Source organism: Mauremys reevesii, linkage group 11, assembly GCF_016161935.1.
Source record: "Mauremys reevesii isolate NIE-2019 linkage group 11, ASM1616193v1, whole genome shotgun sequence".
Taxonomy (NCBI): Eukaryota; Metazoa; Chordata; order Testudines; family Geoemydidae; genus Mauremys; species Mauremys reevesii.
In genome coordinates, this window is record NC_052633.1 from 37,954,010 (window position 1) to 37,975,283 (window position 21,274).

Genomic DNA, 21,274 nt, shown 5'->3' on the forward strand with positions numbered 1-21,274 from the left:
AATCTGTATTTATAATGTGCTCCCACTGCCGAACTGGATTGAAGAATCCTCCCAGTGGTGAATCTCCTGGCCCCACCCCTCCACCCTGAGCATGGAGCCCCGGTCAAGCTGAGCTCTGCCACGGCTGTGCCCCTCTGTGCATAATCCCTGGAATCTACTCTCCTCCCTTGTGCTGTGAAAACATTCATGGCTCCACTCTCTGGGGGACCGCTATAGTTCTGGAAGCGATGACTGGACTTGCCCATTGATGCATAGGTCCAACCTCCATTAATGTGCTAAAGAGAAGAGCATGAGACCCAGGGCAAACCTACAGGGTTTCTTCATGCTCAGGAAGCTCAGGTGCAAACCTACAGCACTTTAGTGTGCCGAGCAGATACTGCTACTGGCCACTAAAGGTCCCCCAGTGTGTTCTGATGTACTGCTGTCTCAAACCGGAGTACGTCAAAGTGCTACAGTACTTCTAGTGCGTGGTAGCAGGATTCACATGGCCAGTTAGTGTGCAGCATGCTAGAGCACTGTAGATTTACACCCCTGCTTGCTGAGCACTGACACACTCTGCAGACCAACCTCCAGTTTGGAAAGGCTTGCATGATGGGCTCAGACAGATGGTAAAACTGTATGCATGTGAGAAAGCAACATTCAGACAACTGAAGACTGCACAGATGGAAGGAAACATCTTCAGGAGTACTAATAGGCTGTTTAGTTAGGACAAAAGATTGATTTACCTCCCATTGCTACTTACAATTAAAACATCAGTGGCGACATTAACATAAACTGTAAATAAGCTATTGTAATGAACTTGTGTGTGTCCGCACACATGCCCTCTACCTGATAGGATCAGATCTATTCAGCTAGTTTTTTAAGCCCTTTACTACTGATATCTAGTGCAAATTCTTCTTTAACTCAGATGGGAAGAGATGGTGGTTTTTGGAGCAGGATGACCTGAGTTCTATTCCTGCTGTCTCTGTGATGCTCCAAGTGGCATGGAGCACAGAATAGCGACAACTTATTGCCATGAATTATTTACAGTCTCAAAGATCCCCTACTTTAGCAACATATACAGAATAATCCCCCTTTAACCAGGTTGGGCCAATCAGCACACGACTACCTAACATTTTAGGTGTCTCTCTCTCTCACATCCCACAAAGTTACATGGGCTTTGCTGTGTTACTCCTGCATACATCCCAGCAGGACGTCACAGCTGCCACAGATCCCTGCCAAAGCAGTGAGACGGACCCATATTGCTGAAATAGAATTTCAGTTAGTGAGTTTTTGCTAGTCCTTTAAAGGTTTTGCATCTTTCAGCAGTAAATTTAATGCCATTCAAACATATCGACTTACTTGAGCTGGACCTGCTTCCTGGCCTGCCCTCCGAGTTTGGGAGGGAGGTCTGGATCATGAGCTGTACTGACTTCACCTCATCCTGAGCTTTCAGTTTACTCCACTGAACTGCATGTATGTGTCTGGTGGTTTTTGGAGCTCTAACATCACCCTATTTAAGAAACAGAACAGATTATGATTTAGGACACAACAAAATAAACTGACCTTCCAATGACACTCTGAGGGTGTTATCATTATGTATACAGGGTTTCTTTAGTAAAACCCTCTAGCCTGATCTCAGAGATTGTTAGAACCCAGAGGCTTTTGGATAACAGTTTTAGGATTCTGCTAAAAATCTGAACATGAATTTCCCTTTCAGTTAATATCCTGTACGAGGGCAAGATTGAAATGCCTTGCTTTTAAACAAATATTTTAATAACTAAATCAAGTTACGCTTCAAGTAAATAGTCCTTTCTGCTAAAAGAGATAGGCAGTAGGCAGGTATTGTTGCAGGGGTTCCCCTCATGGTAACTTGCCTACAGAAGCAAGCTCTTTAATCCTGCAGTCTGTCCCTGTGACTCCTGTGAGGCACTACCAGCTAAAAGGAACCTGGGGTTAGTCTTCCTGCCAGAGAAAAGCACTGTTCTTCACTTCTGAGGAAAGCAAGCTAGGTCCAGAATTTTCCTACCCTCTATAGCACTGCTTGAATCCACGCCTCAGGACAGAGCTGGGATTTCAATTATTAGCCTCAGTGTGAAGCATGCCGTTGGTCTTTATAAAACACTTTTTGTAAGTAAGCAAAACCTTTTAATACAAAGTCTAATTTCCATCAGGTTAAACAGTGCTAAATTGTCTCCAGATTTTATTTTATGTTTCTCTCCATTTCTCTTATCACCTTCTTCCTCCTCCTGTTGTTCCTCAGCTAATTAGCACTTCCCTGACAAGGGAAGAAACACATCTCTTCAACAAACACCAGCAATACTGACCACTGTTTAAATAAAAAAAGTCTTCTTACTTGAGGGAGAGAGAGCTGTCCCAGCCAGGAGTCTGAACACACAGTCTCTGAAGACATCATTCAGTTTTTCATCAGAACTCGAGATTTTACAATTAATTATGCAGTGCTAGACCTTGATTACAGTATGCAGCAAAGTCAAAGTGCCCTGCTACCAGCTTTTAATGAAATCATGCTGTAGGTTTTCAACTTAGATAAGTATTTGCCTTACTTTTTCTGCACTTACCTCATATGTAATAATACATTCTACATTCTGATCTTTTGCTATTCCCACAATCCATTTCTCCATTACAAATGGTGGCTGAAAAGGGAAAAATAAACAGAATGTGTGTGTGTGGGGGGGAAGGATTATTATTTGTCATTTGATTGCTTTATTATTACACCAAAAAGTTTTTTTTTTTTAAAAAACTCATTCCCTACAGCTTTTGTCCTTTTTCATGTGGCAAATGCATCCATATTTTCCCTATGTATTAATGGGACATAAAGCAACACAGTTCAAAATTGTTTACTTCCTTGTTTGTACACCATATTCATAACTAAATTAACAGTAATATGTATTTGCGGAGTATAGTATTCTTAAGCTAACTGCTTTTACAGAGGAAGCAGAAGAACCACAATGTTTTTGTAGGGACCTTAACATTTTCTTTCATTCTTTTTAAACTTCTTGGCAACAAAGAGGAAATTTTAAAAAACAACAAGAGCAGATACTTAGATTCCTGAAGACATTCTCCTCCAGGTTAAAAGAGCGTAGAAGTATGCTGAATGTTAAGCTTATACCTGACAACCTCCTTTTGTTTAATTTTAATATTGATAAAATTTTAACAGAAAAAAACATGCAAAGCCTTGAGAAATGAAATACAAAGAAATGTGTCTCACAAGAGAAAATGCAAAAACTAACAAATCTTAACACTAATAATAAAGGTTCCAGCATTCAGTGGCCACATAAACACAAAGACAGCATTAGTGTTACTTCCAGTGGGGAAATTCTGTGCAAAAAGCCTATCATGGTAACACCATATTTTGTTATTTCCTATTATTTTCCCTGTTGAGGTTTTGGATCCAGCAGTTGTTCATAAGACAAAACAGCCAATGAACGCTGAATAAGGAATGTACACAGTTAAAGCCATTCATGAGAGTTTTTCCATCAGGGCACATTAGAGCAGCATTCTAATTGGCAATCAAGATGTTGCATATTTTTTCATTTAGAAATGTATATTGTTACACATTGCCAAGGTATTAGGGTGGGTCACATTAATAAAAAACAATCAATTACAAATGAACTGCAAACAGAGTGCCCTGCCTATCAAAACAACTTCCATCTCCTAGATTAAAATCAGTCAAGACATTGGCTGGCAAATATTTAGAGACAAATGCTGAAGTCAAGTTAAAGTCCCATTGAGGTGGAGTTGAAGATGCTCAATATTTCACTGACGGTGCTCAATGTGGAATACATCCTACTACCTACTCCATTTCTTTGCCACATTTTCCCATATTGTAATAAAACAATGGTCACAAGATGCATTTTATGGTGCCATTAGGGAAAACGGACAGGGTTTTCCCCCCATTACTGTGACTTTTCTATGCATTGGCTGCTAACTACTTTTCTATGACTTTGTGGAATCAAGGTTCCATACCTTGCACTGAGCTCTGATCTTGGTTGTAAGGGTAGGGTTTAAGACCTTGTCACATTTAAGAGAAGAGTTTCATAACAAAGTCGGAGTTTTAAAAAAATACACATAGCTTATGGAAGTTTCAGTAAGTGGAACATTTTCATCACTTGCACTTTTTCTTTCATTTCAACATGGTAAACAAATAAAGAAAAAATACCATGGAAGTAAAAGAAGAAAATTTTAAATGATTCCTCTCATATTGCTTTATTGTTAGCCTGGCTTAATAGGGAATATTAACAAATCACTCCCATTATAATACAAATCTTCAAAAATAATGCATTTTATTTAAAAGCTGTCAAGAGACTGAGCTTTTCACAAGCACAAAAATCTCTTGCTGTGGTATTTAATGTCTTTGTTTGAGATCTATGAATTCATGAAGGCTGTAAACAGAACCCTACCTTTGTCATTTTTAAAATCTCTACACCAGGTAGATTAGTGTTGAATGTCACATCTTTTATGTAGGTTATTGCAATTTCATCTCCATCCATCTCCATATACATTTTCCATTTACAGTCCTAGTATTAAAAGAGAGCAATGCCATTTTAGAACAAGAAACAAAACAAAAAATAAACAAAATCAGCAAAACCCTAAATGTGTTAAAAACAAAGGTTTGGAATACATTCTGACTGGATTCTTTTCAGGATAAAAGTATCCAAAGTGAATGAACCTTTCCGTTTTCTTGGTAGCACTCCTATTAGTTCAAATCTGAGAAACCGTTGGCATTTTGATAGTGTTTTAGTTTCTTAAATGGTAGAATTTCCTCTGAGAGGCTCAGGGAAGATAGAGCATGTATATTTACACTAACAGGTAAATACTGTTTCAGGAGCAGGCATGGAAGGTTTCCATAAGCAAGCTGAGACAGAGTAACAGAGCAGTAGAAAGAATCTCAGTTATCAGCTTTATTTCCAGTTAATACCAGTGGGCCCAGACGAGTCCTTCCACGTGAATCCAAGAACAAATAATCATCAAGTCTAAGAAATGCCACTAAAAAATTGCTTGAATAAAGGGGCAACAAGTTATTAGAGCCCAGTTTTATCAGGTACCAAGCATCCTCCTATGTGATACTGAGTGCCCTCCAGTTCTGTTAATTTCAGTTAGAGTTCAAGAAGCTCAGGACTTCATATACAAATAATAATTATGGCCCTGATCAAGCAAAGCACTTAAGCACATGCTTGGCTGTAAGCGGGTGAGCAGTCCCACTGGTTGGATTGGAGCCACCAGTCAGAAGCACTCAACTCCTTGCAAAGGGCTTGATCCTGTGAAGTGTTGAGCACTCCGGCAAACCTCTTAAACACACTTAAAATTATGCCCATGCTCTGACTCATTGGCCTGGCCCTGGGAGTTTTGACTGAGAAGCAGTGTAGTCTATTTCTGTGTCTTACTGATTGGTGGACAGAACAGAGAGACTGGGAGTCAGGTGATCTAGGGCCTCATTAGTGTGGAGCATTTTGAAAAACTGGCCTCTTCATTTAGGTTCTTACATGGATTATGAGCTCTGCTGAAATCTTGCCCCCAAGCTGCAATTGTGGCTGTGACACTGAATTGCCACATGGTCTCTGGCAAGTCTGTGTGCCTCCATTTCTCCATACGCACAAACTTAACACTGTGTATTTCTGTGTAATACTGCAGATGGTCCAGAGACCATAGCAAAGCACTTAGAGATCACCACCACTTCACTTCCTATGCTTTGCCGTGCAGAATCTTGTTTCAGGATGGCTATGACTGCATAAACCAGGAGTTTGTGCTGCTTTGGTGAAGTCTCCCTCCAAACCAAATCTGATGAACATCAGTCTGTTTTGATAAACAATATGATTCAAACCACTATCTCCAAAGGAAAAACTGTAATTACTGCATTAAATATAGGGCCTGACAGGCACTGAGCACCTGGCAACTCCCAGTGACTTCAACAGCAAAGTAAAGGTGCATAGCAACTCTTTGGATCAGGCCCACAGGAAGAAGCCTCTTTGATAGGTAATAAACCATTTTGGCCCAAACAGTTGTGGACCCAGCTATACTAGGAGCAGTGCATGAGCAAGGCCTTTTCTTCTTTAAACTGCAGTTTCATACAATGAAATATGAAACCTTATCCCTTAAAACCCATACTCCTCCTCAACATTCTGTGTCTGTCACAGGCCAAGCCATTCAATCTGCCCTCTATGTCCACTGGAAAATGAACACCTTATTTTATCTGAGGAATATTGCTATTTCACCTTTTAAAATACTTATCTTTTAAATTAAAAAGAGACCAGCTCAATTTCTGGACAAGACACTTGTGGGGTCAGTTTAGTAGTCAGCTACTTTCCCTAAGTTTATACTAATCTTTAGGTTTAACATACCGTAAGCAACACTAGCTTTCTACAGTTCAAAGAAGCTTAAAACTAGAAAAGAGTATTGCTCTACTTCCCCCTATTAATATATAGGCTCTGATTCAGCAAAGAACATAAATACATGCTTATGTCCATTTCAGTTCAGCACAGCACTTAATTCAAATTACTTAATTCATTGGGACTAAGTGGTTAAGTTCATGTGGTTAAGTTCTCTGCTGAATCAGGGCCATAAAGGTCTCTTGAGTCAAGGCAAAGTTTACTACCTCTATAAAGTGGGGAAAAAAACATATATTGTGGAAGTGGCACATTAAAAAATACTCTGTTTATAAATATATTTATACAATGTCCTTCACAAAAGATTTCCCTGGGCACTTTACTATTCTAACACAAATCCTTGTCAAATATCTCTCTCTTCAGTTTTGATTAAATAAATAAAACAGATTTAGCTTTTGAACTATGAAGAGGAAGCCAATTGCATAACTGAGGCACAAACACTCAAACTCTTGGGTGCAGATCATTTCTGACTTATATTTAGAACAAGCCAATAAATCAGCAGACTCTGAAAATGGCTGTAGGAATGTAAGAGAAAAGCAAATCATAAAAGTATTTCAAACTCACTATTCCTAAGATCCATAATAGTAAGCAAGGACACTTTAAAAATCAAGCCTTTTGTTTATTCCTGTGATCATATCACTCCCCTTAAAACCAACAAATATTAATGTCAATAATGAAAAATGAAAGGAAAACATAAAAGATCAGCCAGGGGCTTTAAACAACAAAACACACCTCTTGTTATAGCAGGTACAAAAAACTCTCTCTGGGGAGAGATCTCATTCTGGAGGGAGGCATGAATTTAGGAGATGTTTCTAAATTCAGTTGTTGCAATAAAAAAAAAGTTTAAGACTCGAGGAAAAATGGAAACAGTATCTTAGCAGGCAACTGGATATTGAAAAATGTAAGATGTAATGCAAGATGAAACAAATATGAAAAAAATGCTGGTCATGCTGGTATTAAAAGTAGTAGCATGTTGATGATTTAGGCCCCTGGTAGCTCCTTTACATTCTTAGCTATTATCTATCTCAGCTGCTGAAACCTGCTGTTTTAAAGACATGAGAGCTGAACATCTAGTGACAGCACCTGGGTTATTTATCATTATGTATAACCCTGCTACACTACATTTTATTATGCTGGATTTAAAGGAAGATAACACAAGTATGGTTAATTTGCTTCTCTTCTTTTTATATATAGTGTCATGACCTGCCACTGCTTAGTCCCATGAGATATTTTTAACCAAAAAGAAATCCACAAGAAACTCTCCCTAAAAATTCCATTAATAACCTTTTGTAGCGTGTATAGGTTGCAGGGTCTGGAACTAAGAATGTTTTAATCTCTTCAGCAAAACAATGTCTCATAATGATGTACAGGACTATTGCTGTACTGATGAAGAATCATACATAATTCAGCACCTTTCACTTGGCACCACTGTGATATCCTCATTAGTAGTGGCTCACAGTGGCTGTCAGATGGTGTCCATGCGAATGCAGGCATTATATTGTCTTTGAGATGTGCAGCTGCTTCCATGACACTGCCAGTATATAAAAACATGACGCCAGTTTGTTTTATTTAGTGCTAAACCTTCCAGTTTGTAAAAACAAGGCTGACACAGAGCCTGACATGAGGCAGTGAAAATAATTAGCTCTCATTTTCTCAGCCTCCTATTTCCTTCTCCCTGCTGTGTTCTCTTTCCACTAAACCACCACATGTCAGTCGAAATGGGAGGCAATTAGTGGGCTCATTTCAGTCCCCACAACTGTGCTGAAAAGAAAGTATTTATGATGGCACAATGAACAGCTGAAAGATTAAATAACGTTTGCCTTTTGAAAAGAAAATGACTTCTAGCTAAATGGGCAATTTTTGATTATTCTCAAACAAGCTTAGAGTAGTTGGTTTTTAAAATACAAGAAAGGAAAATGAGTCATTTTTAGGTGAAAGAATCAAATAAAACTTGACACAGTAATGCAAATAACTGATGTTTTATTGCAAAATATGTAAATGTGTTATACCCTTAACAATGGCTCATGTCTCAGGTCAGGGCAGATTGTTGCCAACCAGACACCGGTACAGAGAAGGTTGCTGCATTGCATTTTTTGTTTCAGTTTTGTATGGGGAGGAAAAAGGGGGCTTTAGAGTGAGGTGCTCTTAAAAAAGAAAGAAACAATGCCAGTTAAGCATACATTTCTATAATTGATTGCCTGTGTGGTTACTTGAAGGGCCTGACTCCTCACTCAGGCAGAAGTCCCAGATCAACGGGAATTTTGCCTGAATGAGGAACATAATATTGGGACCTTACTGTAGCTAAATATGCAAAAAATATCTTTCACTTGCTATTATCTTTTGTGTAAATCCAGCATAATAAAATCTAGTGTAGTGGGTTATACATAATGATAAATAACTCAGGTGCTGTCAGTAGATGTTCAGCTCTAATGCCTTTAAAACAGCAGGTTTCAGCAGCTGAGACAGCCCGAGTTCTGAGACAGAAATGGTTCTGAGATTAGCTGCCATGTTTACAAAGGTCTGTCCTCATTCAGTGGTTGCAAGCAAATAAGGATTTTTAGGGCCCTGATCATCATCATAAAAATAAATTGCTAGTTCACTTGTTTGTGAATGCAATATTTTAAAGGTGGAAGTGTGAAAAGCAGTATTCCTGTTTCCAAGCCCTGACTATATCTTCATGCCATTTAACAAACCCCTGTACTTTTGTAGACATCTCTCAGTTACCACTAGTGATAGACAGCTCCGAAAGTGGTGCAGGGGAGTAAGCCCAACGTACCCTCAGAAAGGATGAACTCCACCATCCAATGCTGTGGGCCAGTGCCAGGCTTTCTGTGCTATTTTCACTCCGCAGTGGGACTGTGTTGGGGCATGGGGTGGATTGCCTTTAGGTGAAGTAGCTGTTCAGGGGTTCGCAACGATCTTTTTTGTGTGCTCCCATCCCAAGGGATTTTGTATATCAGCCCAGCAGAGGCTGGTGTGCAAGGAGGTTTGGGGTAGGCTGGGGCAGTACCACTGCATCCACAGTTGCCCATGTGGAGATGCAGTGGCTACTATTCTAGTGCCCTGGAGCGAGGTTGTGTTGCAAGCCAACAGACTGTCTATGCGCTGGGAACTGCATATGTCCTTGTAGTGATCCCTGTACAAAGACAGATTACTGGGGCTTTGTGTGTATGAGAATGGGGATGGGAAGAGAGCAATTTCATCCAAATTGGGTGTACTGTAAAAACCCAGATATATACTAAAAAGGTTCTATAGAAAGGCAAGTGAGCAAGTTACTCAGCCAAAACTTTCTATGAGTCTGCATATACCTCTTTACAGTTCAATACAAATGTGCATTTCCTATGGGAATCGCTGCACTGCACCCTACATTCAACACCTTTGAAGAGTATGGCCCTGTTTCTGATCTCATTTACACTGATGGTGTTCCAGGAGTAAGCAGACTGAAATCAATGAAGTGGCACATGTTTTACACTAGTGTCAGATCAGAATAAGGCCCAGGTGTTCCCTTCTTGACGGAAAACCTGATGAGTTCAAAGTACCTTGTGCTAAGGTTTCAACGAGCCGATACTGTATCATTGATACCATTTTGCCAGACTAAATGATGCTCCACTTTGACAGATTAAATTAATCAGTTTAATTATTCTGTAGTTATATTTATTTTATTGCTCAGTTGTTGGGGTTTTTTTCAGTTTTACAAAGAATATATTTCTCTTTTCTCTGCTTTATTAGAATCTACACAAGTCTGCTATAATAAATGATAGAAGACTATGATTATGCTTGGACTTCTATACTATATTCCAGAATTTTTAAGTGCTGAGACATCTTTGGGACTAAATTAAATATTATTAGACTAGAAAATTTTATGTGCAAGAGATTAAAGGCATTCAAGGGTCTTGCATAGGAGGTTGTGGATCACAAAAAATACTCCAATAGAATTGAAATAGGCAGCGTTGTTAACATACCTATGTAATGTGTGTGAGGTACAACTGAAAAGCTGGACAATGGGAACTTCTTAATTTTGGATATGGAATGTTCTGCCATGATTTTAATCTGATGAGTTCCCCAAACCGCAAATTAAATTGGTGTTGACAGATAGTTTCTGTCGGAAGTAAGGAGTGTATGTAAGGAGAAAAGAGCTACTAGCCTTCCTTTACTGTATAAGTTTCAAAGAGATGGGAAAGGGTGGAAGAAGTAGCTGGTTTTTAAACCAGGCCAGTAAAGGCAGTTCAGGCCATCCAAGTCTGATTTACTCTATGGCTCCAACCAGTTTAAAAATGAATCAGACCTGTGCCAGTTGTAACTGGCTTTAAATGAGGGTGTGGAAATATACCTTCTCCTGTATGCACACACCAACTCACAATGCAAGCAAAACCAGTTGGAAAGCTAGAGAGAGAGAGAGAAATAAAACACAAAAGAAGGAAGTTTCCACAGTTACATGAGGAAACCCACTGAGAGCTCAGACACTGATTTTTCACAAGTCCCTAGCGGGGGCATTGTTGTGCTAGTTCAGGTGCAACCTGGGAAACATGCTCAAAGTGAGAATCTGCCTCCCGGATTCCACGCCAGGCAGATAGCTGGTGCAGAGTACTTCCCCCAACACTTCAAGGCCTTATGCCCCTTATTCCCTTGCATGGCTGCACAAGGCAAGGCACTATGTGCACCTAAAGAAATGAAGCTCTATAGCACCACACGTTATGGGTGCCTGAAAGCACTGGGAATGTACAAGCAATTCACATTGCAATGGGAAATCCATCTTTACAACGGGAAAACGCTTCAGATAAAAGAAATCCAAAATACGGTGAAAAAGAAAGGAGGAAATCCTCACACAGCAAACCAAGAAGTCTTTGCCCATAAATGAGACAAATTCAATACTAGTCCAAGCCCCCAGCCTCCACTGGGATCTCAATTTACCTCCTTTTCACAAAAACCTGTTGTCTCATGTTCAGTATGAGCAGGGGCGGCTCCAGGCCCCAGCACGCCAAGCGCGTGCTTGGGGTGGCAAGCCACAGGGGGTGCTCTGCCGGTCGCCGCGAGGGCGGCAAGCAGGCTGCCTTCGGCGGCTTGCCTGCGGCAGGTTCACTGGTCCCGCGGCTTCGGTGGACCTCCCGCAGGCGTGAAGTTAGAGAAAATGCTTCTGAGGAAACAATCTTATTTAATTCAAAACTTTCCGTACCACTTTTTTTCTTGTACCCATCCATCATTGATTCAGCACTGTACTTTGAAATTTGCTCTGTGATTTTCTGAGTAGCAGGATTCATATTATAAATGGAAAATATTCCTACAGATATTGGGCCCTTTGAGTAATGATTGAAGAAACAGAAATAAAATAATATTATCTCAATAAGATTCATTTACCTGTGGAGCATTTCCCAGTTTCAAGTGATAACCAAAAACAAGTTCCAGGTTCACTACTTTCTCCATGTTTTCTTCATTTCCACTTGCAGAATCCTATCACAGAAACACAGTGTAAGCAATGACCTCTATTATTAGTCCCTCTGAGTTGGTGACAAGCTTCCATTTGACGGTAAGAATTTAATACCCTTGCCTTTTGTATGTTACAAATCTGTTGGCTGGTCAGAGGATACTGTCGTCCTCTCATTAATTCCACATAAGAACATAGGAATTGCCGTACAGGGTCAGACTAAAGGTCCATCTAGCCCAATAGCCTGTCTTCCGACAGTGGCCAATGCTAGGTGCCCCAAAGGGAACGAACAGAACAGGTAATCATCAAGTGATCCATTCCCTGTCGCCCATTCCCAGCTACTGGGAAACAGAGGCTAGGGATACCATCCCAGCCCATCCTGGCTAATAGCCATCGATGGACCTATCCTCCATGAACTTATCTATGTCTTCAAGTCATCAAGGCCTGATGAAATGCATCCTAGAATACTCAAGGAGCTGACTGAGGAGATATCTGAGCCATTAACAATTATCTTTGAAAAGTCATGGAAGATGGGAGAGATTCCAGAAGACTGGAAAAGGGCAAATATAGTGCCCATCTACAAAAAGGGAAATAAGGACAGCCCAGGGAATTTACGGACCATTCAGCTTAACTTCTGTACCCAGAAAGATAATGGAGCAAATAATTAAGCAATCCATTTGCAAACACGCCAGACGATACTAAGGTGATAAGTAACAGTCTGAACAAATCATGTCAAGAACAAATCATGTCAAACCAACCTGATAGCTTTCTTTGACATGGTAACAAGCCTTGTGGATGGGGGGGAAGTGGTAGATGTGGCATATCTTGACTGTAGTAAAGCTTATGATACTGTCTCGCATGACCTTCTCATAAACAAACTAGGGAAATGCAACCTACATGGAGCTACTATAAGGTGGGTGCAAAACGGGTTGGAAAACTGTTCCCAGAGAGTAATCAGTTGTTCACAGTCATGCTGGAAGGACATAATGAATGGGGTCCCGCAGGGATCAGTTCTGGGTCCAGTTCTGTTCAATATCTTCATCAATGATTTAGATAATGGCATACAGAGTACACTTATAAAGTTTGCGGATGATACCAAGTTGGGAGGGGTTGCAAGTGCTTTGGAGGATAGGATTATAATTCAAAATGATCTGGACAAACTGGAGAAATGGTCTGAAGTAGATAGGATGAAATTCAATAAGGACAAATGCAAAGTACTCCACTTAGGGAGGAACAATCAATTGCACACATACAAAATGGGAAATGACTGCCTAGAAAGGAGTACTGCAGAGAGGGATCTGGGGGTCATAGTGGACCACAAGCTAAATATGAGTCAACAGTGTAACACTGTTGCAAAAAAAGCAAACATCATTCTCGGATGTATTAGCAGGACTGTTGTCAGCAAGACATGAGAAGTAATTCTTCTGCTCTACTCTGCGCTGATTAGGCCTCAGCTGGAGCACCGTGTCTGGAGCACTTGTTTACCTGCAGCGTCTGCAGGTTCGGCCAATCGCAGCTCCCACTGGCCGTGGTTTGCCGTTCCAGGCCAATGTGGGCTGTGGGAAGAGGTGGCCAGCACATCCCTGCACCGCTTCCCGCAGCCCCCATTGGCCTGGAACAGTGGGTGTTGTGATCGGACGAACCTGCGGAAGCTGCAGGTAAACAAACCATCCCAGCCCACCAGTGGATTTCCATGATGGGCAGCGTGCCAAAGGTTGCTGATCCCTGGTCTAGATAATACTTAGTCCTGCTATGAGTGCAGGGGACTGGACTAGATGACCTTCTCAAGGTCCCTTCCAATCCTATGATTCTATGATGATTCTATCTAGTTCTTTTTTTTGAACCCTGGTATAGTCTTGGCCTTCACAACATCCTCTGGAAAAGAGTTTCACAGGTTGACTGTGCATTGTGAGAAGAAATGCTTCCTTTTGTTTGTTTTAAACCTGCTGCCTATTAATTTCATTTGAAGACCCTAGTTCTTGTGTTATGAGGAGTAAATAACACTTCCTTATTTACTTTCTCAAAACCAGTCATGATTTTATAGACCTCAATCATATCCCCTCTTACTCATCTCTTTTCCAAGCTGATAGATTAATAAGATTTGGACCTCTCCTCATACGGAAGCTGTTCCATACCCCTAATCATTTTTGTTGCCCTTTTCTGAACCTTTTCCAATTCCAATATATCTTTTTTGAGATGGGGCAACCACATCTGCACGCAGTACTCAAGATGTGGGCGTACCATGGATTTATATAGATATTTTCTGTCTCATTATCTATCCCTTTCTTAATGATTCCCAACTTTCTGTTTGCTTTTTTGACTGCCACTGCACATTGAGTGGATGTTTTCAGAGAACTATCCACAATGACTCCAAGATCTCTTTCTTGAGTGGCAACAGCTAATTTAGACCCCATCATTTTATATGTATAGTTGGGATTATGTTTTCCAATGTGCATTACTCTGCATTTATCAACATTGAATTTCATCTGCCATTTTGTTGCCCAGTCACCCAGTTTTATGAGATCTCTTTGTAGCTCTTCACAGTCTGCTATCTTGGGTATATATACCAGAACTCACACATTAGCTTGTGTTACACTATATATACTGGTAGCCTATTACAGGGCCAGCTCCTGTGAGGTGTTGAGCACCTTCAGCTCCATATGAAGCTGTTATTTCACAGAACAATGTCATTTTGAGCAGCTGTCCATTGTAACTGGAATTATGGCTTGAAATCTGCAATGCAGTAAACAATTATGGATTTTCCTTTGACTGTACAATGGACTTTATGTTAAGTGGGTCCCACTGCAATAAAAGCAACTGAATCCTCTGGGGTCTAGTACTCTCGGAGTAGCTGACAGAATTCCTTTGGTTGGATGTATGCAGTGTAGTTGTAGCCATGTTGGTCCCAGGAAATTAGAGAGACAAGGTGGGTGAGGTAACATCTTTTATTGGAACCAGGGCCGGCTCCAGGCCCCAGCACGCCAAGCGCGTGCTTGGGGTGGCATGCCACGGGGGGCGCTCTGCCGGTCGCCGGGAGGGCAGCAGGTGGCTCCGGTGGACCTCCCGCAGGCATGCCTGCGGACGCTCCACCGGAGCCGCGGGACCAGCGGACCCTCCGCAGGCACGTCTGCAGGAGGTCCACCGGAGCTGCGGGACCAGCGACCGACAGAGCGCCCCCCGCGGTGTGCCGCCGTGCTTGGGGCGGCGAAATTCCTAGAGCCGCCCCTGATTGGAACAACTTCTGTTCATGAGAGAGGTTTTTTTTACCACAATTCCTAAAGCTTGTCCCTTTCACCAACAGATGTTGGTTCAATAAAAGAAATTACCTCCTCCACCTTGGGTTTCATGGTAAGCTCTAAAAATCATTTGAGTCTTTATATCTCAAATCCAAAGGAAGGACCCCGGAGGAGGGGTAGACCAGGTCTATCTTTGTTGGTGTCCTACCTGTTGTTGCTGATACCACAAGACCCAAAAGATGTATGGTTAGCACACAGGGGGCTTAAAAAGGAAACAAAAGAATGGCTACTATAGTACATCATTATTTTCTCTTGTAGGACAACAGAGTAAGGAATGATGTGCTCATTATGGTCTGGATTGGGACTACTTTGCTCACAATGATAAGTAGTTACTCACATGATTTCAGTGGGATTACTGATGGGAGTAACTGCTCACCCATGCAAGTAAAGGGGTCACAATCTGGCCTTATGATATTACCATCATACGTTAACCTGCAAGGCATCCTTCTGTTGTATTAATTCTCTGAACCTCATTGAGAGGGTGTGTTGTTGTGATATTACTCGTTCTGATATGAACACTCACATCGCTAACTTGACCTCAAAAATCTGTCACAAATAATGACAATGCAGATGTGCACGTTATACTAAGTGTAAGGCCTAGTAGCACAGCCTGGGTCCATTTATTGTGTCAAGACAGGTAGCACCTTTTAAATAAATAAATAAATACTTACCTTAATTAATGGTGGGAAATGAAACATGTTTAGGTAATCATGAGTTAACTTCTCAATAGCAGTCTGTAAGAAACCAAACAAACCCAAATTAGATAATAGTTCCTCATGATCTAATAGCGTAAATGCAGGACTGAAAAATAGCACAGTGTGTGTGTAGGGGTGTGCGTGTGTAACTCATTCAGGGTGTATAGTGTTCTCTGGAGCCAATCTTAATATACAGTTCTGTTCTAAAAAGGGACTGTAAAATGTCACCGTCTTACTCAGCAGATCTGCCCCCTTGCGAGTATTCAGAGTCAGATCTGCTTAATTTAGAGTATGTCTACACTGCAGCTGGGCATGTGCTTTCACGGATGGATAGACAGACACGTGCTAGCTCTGCAATAGCAGTGTAGACAGAGTTAGTATAGGCGGCAGCTACCCAGGGGTTCTAGGTGGGCTTGTACTCAGATGGCTAGCTTGAGCTGCTGCCCATGCTATGCTGGGCTACACTGAAAGTTTTAGCACACTTAGCTCAAGCAGAGCTAGTGCATATCTGCCTACGGGCACTACGAAGCACACTCCCAGTTGCAGTGTAGACATACCCTCAATCACAAATATAGGTTTGTACTGGTTTTTACTCCTGTTAGCCTCACTGAACCAACTCAGCAAGAACTGCATTCTCTATCCTAGGGGTTCTAAACTGTTTCCTTTTGGGGGCCCCACCAGCATGCTATAAAAACTCCATGGCCCAGCTTGAGGGGAGGTGGCTTGGGCTTTAGCTGCAATGTGTGGGGAGAAGCTTCTGCCCTGCGGGGCTGGGGAGCCCCACGGAACAAAGCGGGCTTGGGGCTTCTGATGCTTGGGGTGAGGAGGCGGCTTGGGACTTTAGCCTCATGGGGCTGGGGGCTCAGGGCTTCAGCCCCACGGGGCAGCTTCTCCAGGGGCTCCAGGCACTGGGGCTCTGGGCTTCAGCTCCATGGTACCTGGGCTGGGGGCTCCGAGCGGCCATGCTTGGCAGACCCCCAGTTGGGAACCGCTGCTCTATTCCGTGCTCTGTGTTCATTTATTTACCAAGTTTTAATAAGTTTCACCTGAACAACCCCTGCGGAGGGCAATCACACATGTCACTAATGGAACTACTTGGAAACAATGGCGTACAACCCATAGAAATGCAATATTAATTTGGACTGTAATGCCTTTATTGTGCTGATGCAAAAGATAGATATAACCTAGTGTGACTCTCAGGGCTGACAATCAGACAAAAAGCGTCCTTTTACTAGTAAATGGAGCACATTGTATACAGAATCACTCAGATATAATGGAAGCCCACAATGCCAATTTCAAGACATTTTTCAGAGCAGAACCATGGGTATGTAAGCCATGTTCTGTGACAGTAAGTAAATATTATTACTACTACGTCTGTTACTAGTTTCTGGCCAAGGGTTTTGCTGGATTCAGTGTAACTATTAAATAATTAGAGTGATATAATCGCTTGTGGATGAAATAAAGCTCAGACAGCAAAGGAGCCCTACCCACTAGCACTCAACTAGCTTTACAATTGTTCAAGAATAGAGTGTTTGGTACACAAAGCAGTTTTAAATTAGAGATGATTGGTGAAACTCAAGATGTTCAGAGATTTCAGTTCAAATACATTTTTGGTGTTTATCCAAACCTCTCTGATTAGGCTGGAAGTCTTGTGAGAACAGGTTCTGTCCTAAGATTTCCAAAGGTTTCACTTAGGTGGGAAATACTATTAGAAGAGTCTTTTGCAATATTTCCTATTCCTGTCCCAGCCAAAACCCAAAAATGCAGAGGAGCATGGGTATTTTTAAGAGAGGAAAAAAACCAACAAAGCATCAAAACCTCAAGGTTACCAATCTTTTTGGCATCTCAGAAAGTGTTTAGGTTTGCTTTGGTGCCTATTGCAAGCAAGTTCTGGGTATGACTTTTTCTCAGAAAAGTTTTTCTAGCCTTAGCTTTAGATCTTCTCTTATGCTGGATAAAACTGATGATTTTTGTCAACATTTACACTGTCATTTACATTACACTGCCAACATTTACTATTGTGATTATCAAGACGTGTTGTTAAGATACCTTTAAATGAATGATATGTCCTTTGGAAAGAATTCCCATATCCTTTAAATCTTCTTCTTCTATAAGAAGCAACCGTTTCCCAGTGATATGATTTTCCTTAAATAAGTTGGCATAAACATTCATCTCACCAGAAGCATCACCTTAAGATATGAAAGGTTATACAGAAATCCATAGTGCTCTTCACTGGAAAAAAAAAGTTGAATCTGTGAGCTATAATGTATAGTTTACCTTTTCCAACAAGCTGGTGCAGCCAAAAGTACTGTAAAAAAAAAAAAAAAAAAAAGAACACAGTTTTGAAGGTCACACAATTAAAATGTATAGGTTACAGAACCTCAAAACACAAAAAAATGTAATGCTCATAATTCAATTTTAAAACAAAAATTAAAAGTCTTTTTAGTGGTGGGACAAGGGAATCAAACTTCTCCATTATATTTACTTTTCAGGGCTATCTTGCAAGTTTGTTATTTAATATAAATTTCTTTCTGCTTTGCAGCCATTTTCTCAGTTTATTATTGCTTTTTAATTGCTACTGCTCCTAATGTAGATTTAGCAATTTGTTGTGTTATAAATGGGACGAGTTCAGCAGCTCGGACCATTACTACTTTGCATTGGCTTTTCAGTTAGTCCTTCAGTAACCTTCAGTTAAATGACCACGTTATACATGATGTATCAGAAGGCTGCTAAGAGGAATATTAAAACCGCTATGATACACTAACGTGTTCGAGATAAACATCTAAAATTTCTTGCTTACCAATTAACTTGAACGAATGTTCAAAATATGATCTAAAGTTAGTATCGTAGCTAGTCCCCTAAAAGCAATTACATTTTGTATTTTATATGAAAGTGGTTTCCCATCCCCCTTTTTAGAATCTTAACTTAAAATGAATCCCAGTCCTGTTGGATTGCGCAAAGAGACTATGATGTTTGCTGTCCTCTTTTTCTCCTGACACTGGTGAGGTATGCATTCTTACAGCACTTCAGTGTTGCTTGGTTCATGCCTATGACAATTCAGCAGCATATACTGATAGCCTGCCAAGCCAAATGCTTTAACAGGCCTCTGAGCATGTGACCATTTCACCAAGGCAATGAAGTCCTTCCTCTGTCAGGATAGGGTCATTTTAAAATCTTTTTTGGAACAGGAATTTTAAAAATATACAGTCTTAGAATCTTGTCTAGAGATTTCTCAAATTACTACAATGTAGATTTCATTTACTATGTTGTGCATCAGTTTTCTTTTATAGCTACATCAAAACAATGCCAATTGAATTAGTACAAAATGCTTACCAACTGAATTAGTACAAAATGCTTACCACATCTTCTTCGGTCCACGCGCAAATATCAAAGGAAGGCAGCAACTGTGTGAGAAATATGAATTGAAAAGAGTAATATTGCTCTTCTTGTCCGATCAGGTCTCCCCCCAATTTTACTTCAGTGGCTGATTTTATTTGGCACCTCCTCTCCATCTAAGGCCATAAGCCTCCTGGTTGTGATGAGGACTTTCCTCATTATTCCATGGATTACTGCACAAAGTGCCATCAAAGTAGCATTCCTCATGTTCACATATTAGTCAAAATGATCACAGGCAGGCTTCAGTGATATTACAGCAGTGATGGAATAGTCCCAACACCTCCAGGGGGCAAAACTACTCAGGAGATCACTAAGTAACAAAAGCAGTCTTGGAATTTTGTCACCAGCCGCATCCCCACAAGTGGGACTCACTAGCCACCACTTTCTCCTTGTGTTTCACCATCACTTTTACTATTGCTTGACTCCAGTAGTGAAAGGTGTGTCTTGGTTTTTCCCAATATCAGCTGGGAGGGAGATATTCTGTAGAGTGAATGAAGCAGCCACTGCATGAAAAGCAGAGCACGGCTGACTTGGGACTGGGCCACTGTAGCTAGTCTTCCTTACTGATTAAGGTACAAGGTTGTCTGTCCCCTTTTACCCTTCGGTTACCGCTTACACCTGCATGATCATTCCTTTTAGGAGCTGTGGAACAAAACCTGAAGGGGACACTTCACAGACAGCTGAATGCCACAGCCCCATGTATGGTACGCTTTGTTATATGGAGGATCAGGATTCCCCTCTTCAAGTATGAGGGGATCAGACCAGGATCTACTTGATACACGAGGGGATGGCTGTGTCAGTGAAACCCAGGAATGGTTAGACGATGACACAGTGAACGATCTCACTGAGATAGTAACGTCCATCTAACCAGCTAAAGAATGGGTTATTCTAAGCTATAGTCTCTTCTCATTGGTATCCTGCTAATTAGATGTATTTGAATTGACAGTACCACCCAAACTCTTGCCACCATACTCTGGATGAACATTTATTGAATTACTTAGCTACCAAACTGTAATTCAGATTTTACTGGTCAACCCTCAGTCTTTGTGGTCTCCTTACATTGTGGGCTATGCAAGCCTACAAGCACCCTAGTGCCCAACCTCTTGGCAGTTGCAGTTCCTCCTCTCCAGAATTCCTCCTTCACACCTGAAAGACTTTGTGCATATGCATGGCAGCCACCCCATCTGTTCAAATAGTTATCTATTAGTCTCCTCCTTTCCCTGACCCTGCAGACTGTGGGACAACAGGCCAAGGTGCCTCCCACAATGACTTCCACCCAAGTGACAAGTCTTTCTGCTCTTCCCATATGGACTCCTACTGATGGATTCATGACTGTCCTACATTTGTTTCCTGTGTCCTGAACTACAGCCTCTGCTGAACACTGCAAGATGCACAGAGGAAAGCAAACCTCCCCCACCCCAGTGCATTGGCCAATCTGCTTCCAGGGAAAATTCCTTCCTCACCACAAACCATTTTATCAGACCACCCCTGTGACGATCACTTGACCCTCCCCCACATCTGCCCCGCTGCCCACCTCTTCCTGCCATAACTCTTCCAGGACAGAAATGGCCACCTCAGATGGACAAAGCCAACAATGCCTGAGCTAAGTGGTCACTGGGATGAGAAGCTGGCTTTGACTGCCACACGGAAAGGTAAGTTTCCCTTGTCCCCCTAACTTCCCCATGTGTGTGCCAAGCTTCATAAGCTACCGATTACAAGTAAGGAAAATCCATAAAAGAAGTGACAGTTGAATTGGGGCGGAGAGAGTTGTAGGATGGAAGGGGTCCATCTACTGCTGGCAACTAGGTGGGGCAGGATCTGGCAAACCATGATGACCCTTGTGAAGGCAGAGACCCACAATGTTTGCAATGTTTGCCCTTAAATTCCAAATGGGCTGGTGTTTTCCTTTCCATTGGGAACCGTGGGTACAACAGTTTGCTGTATTTCATTGTGTATTCTACCATTGCACAAGGTCAATATTCCATTCCTGCTTACACACAGTGACTGTCCAGATGATTAACATTTCACATCACTAATTTTCCTCTCCTAAAAATGGGAAATATATTTACAAACAAATAAATA

General features: G+C 41.4%; 1 protein-coding gene across 1 annotated transcript in view; it reads right to left on the reverse strand.

Moving 5' to 3' along the window:
* Positions 1–21,274, reverse strand: part of MAP3K20 (mitogen-activated protein kinase kinase kinase 20) — a 135,376-nt gene that overhangs the window by 8,549 nt on the left and 105,553 nt on the right. Inside the window, exons 12-19 of the mRNA XM_039494982.1 lie at positions 19,156–19,200; positions 18,074–18,104; positions 17,846–17,985; positions 15,773–15,835; positions 11,739–11,831; positions 4,401–4,517; positions 2,559–2,633; positions 1,342–1,492 (exon numbers count right to left, since the gene is read on the reverse strand). Of these exons, the coding sequence (XP_039350916.1) occupies positions 1,342–1,492; positions 2,559–2,633; positions 4,401–4,517; positions 11,739–11,831; positions 15,773–15,835; positions 17,846–17,985; positions 18,074–18,104; positions 19,156–19,200 (715 nt within the window). The remainder of the gene's footprint in view (positions 1–1,341; positions 1,493–2,558; positions 2,634–4,400; positions 4,518–11,738; positions 11,832–15,772; positions 15,836–17,845; positions 17,986–18,073; positions 18,105–19,155; positions 19,201–21,274) is intronic.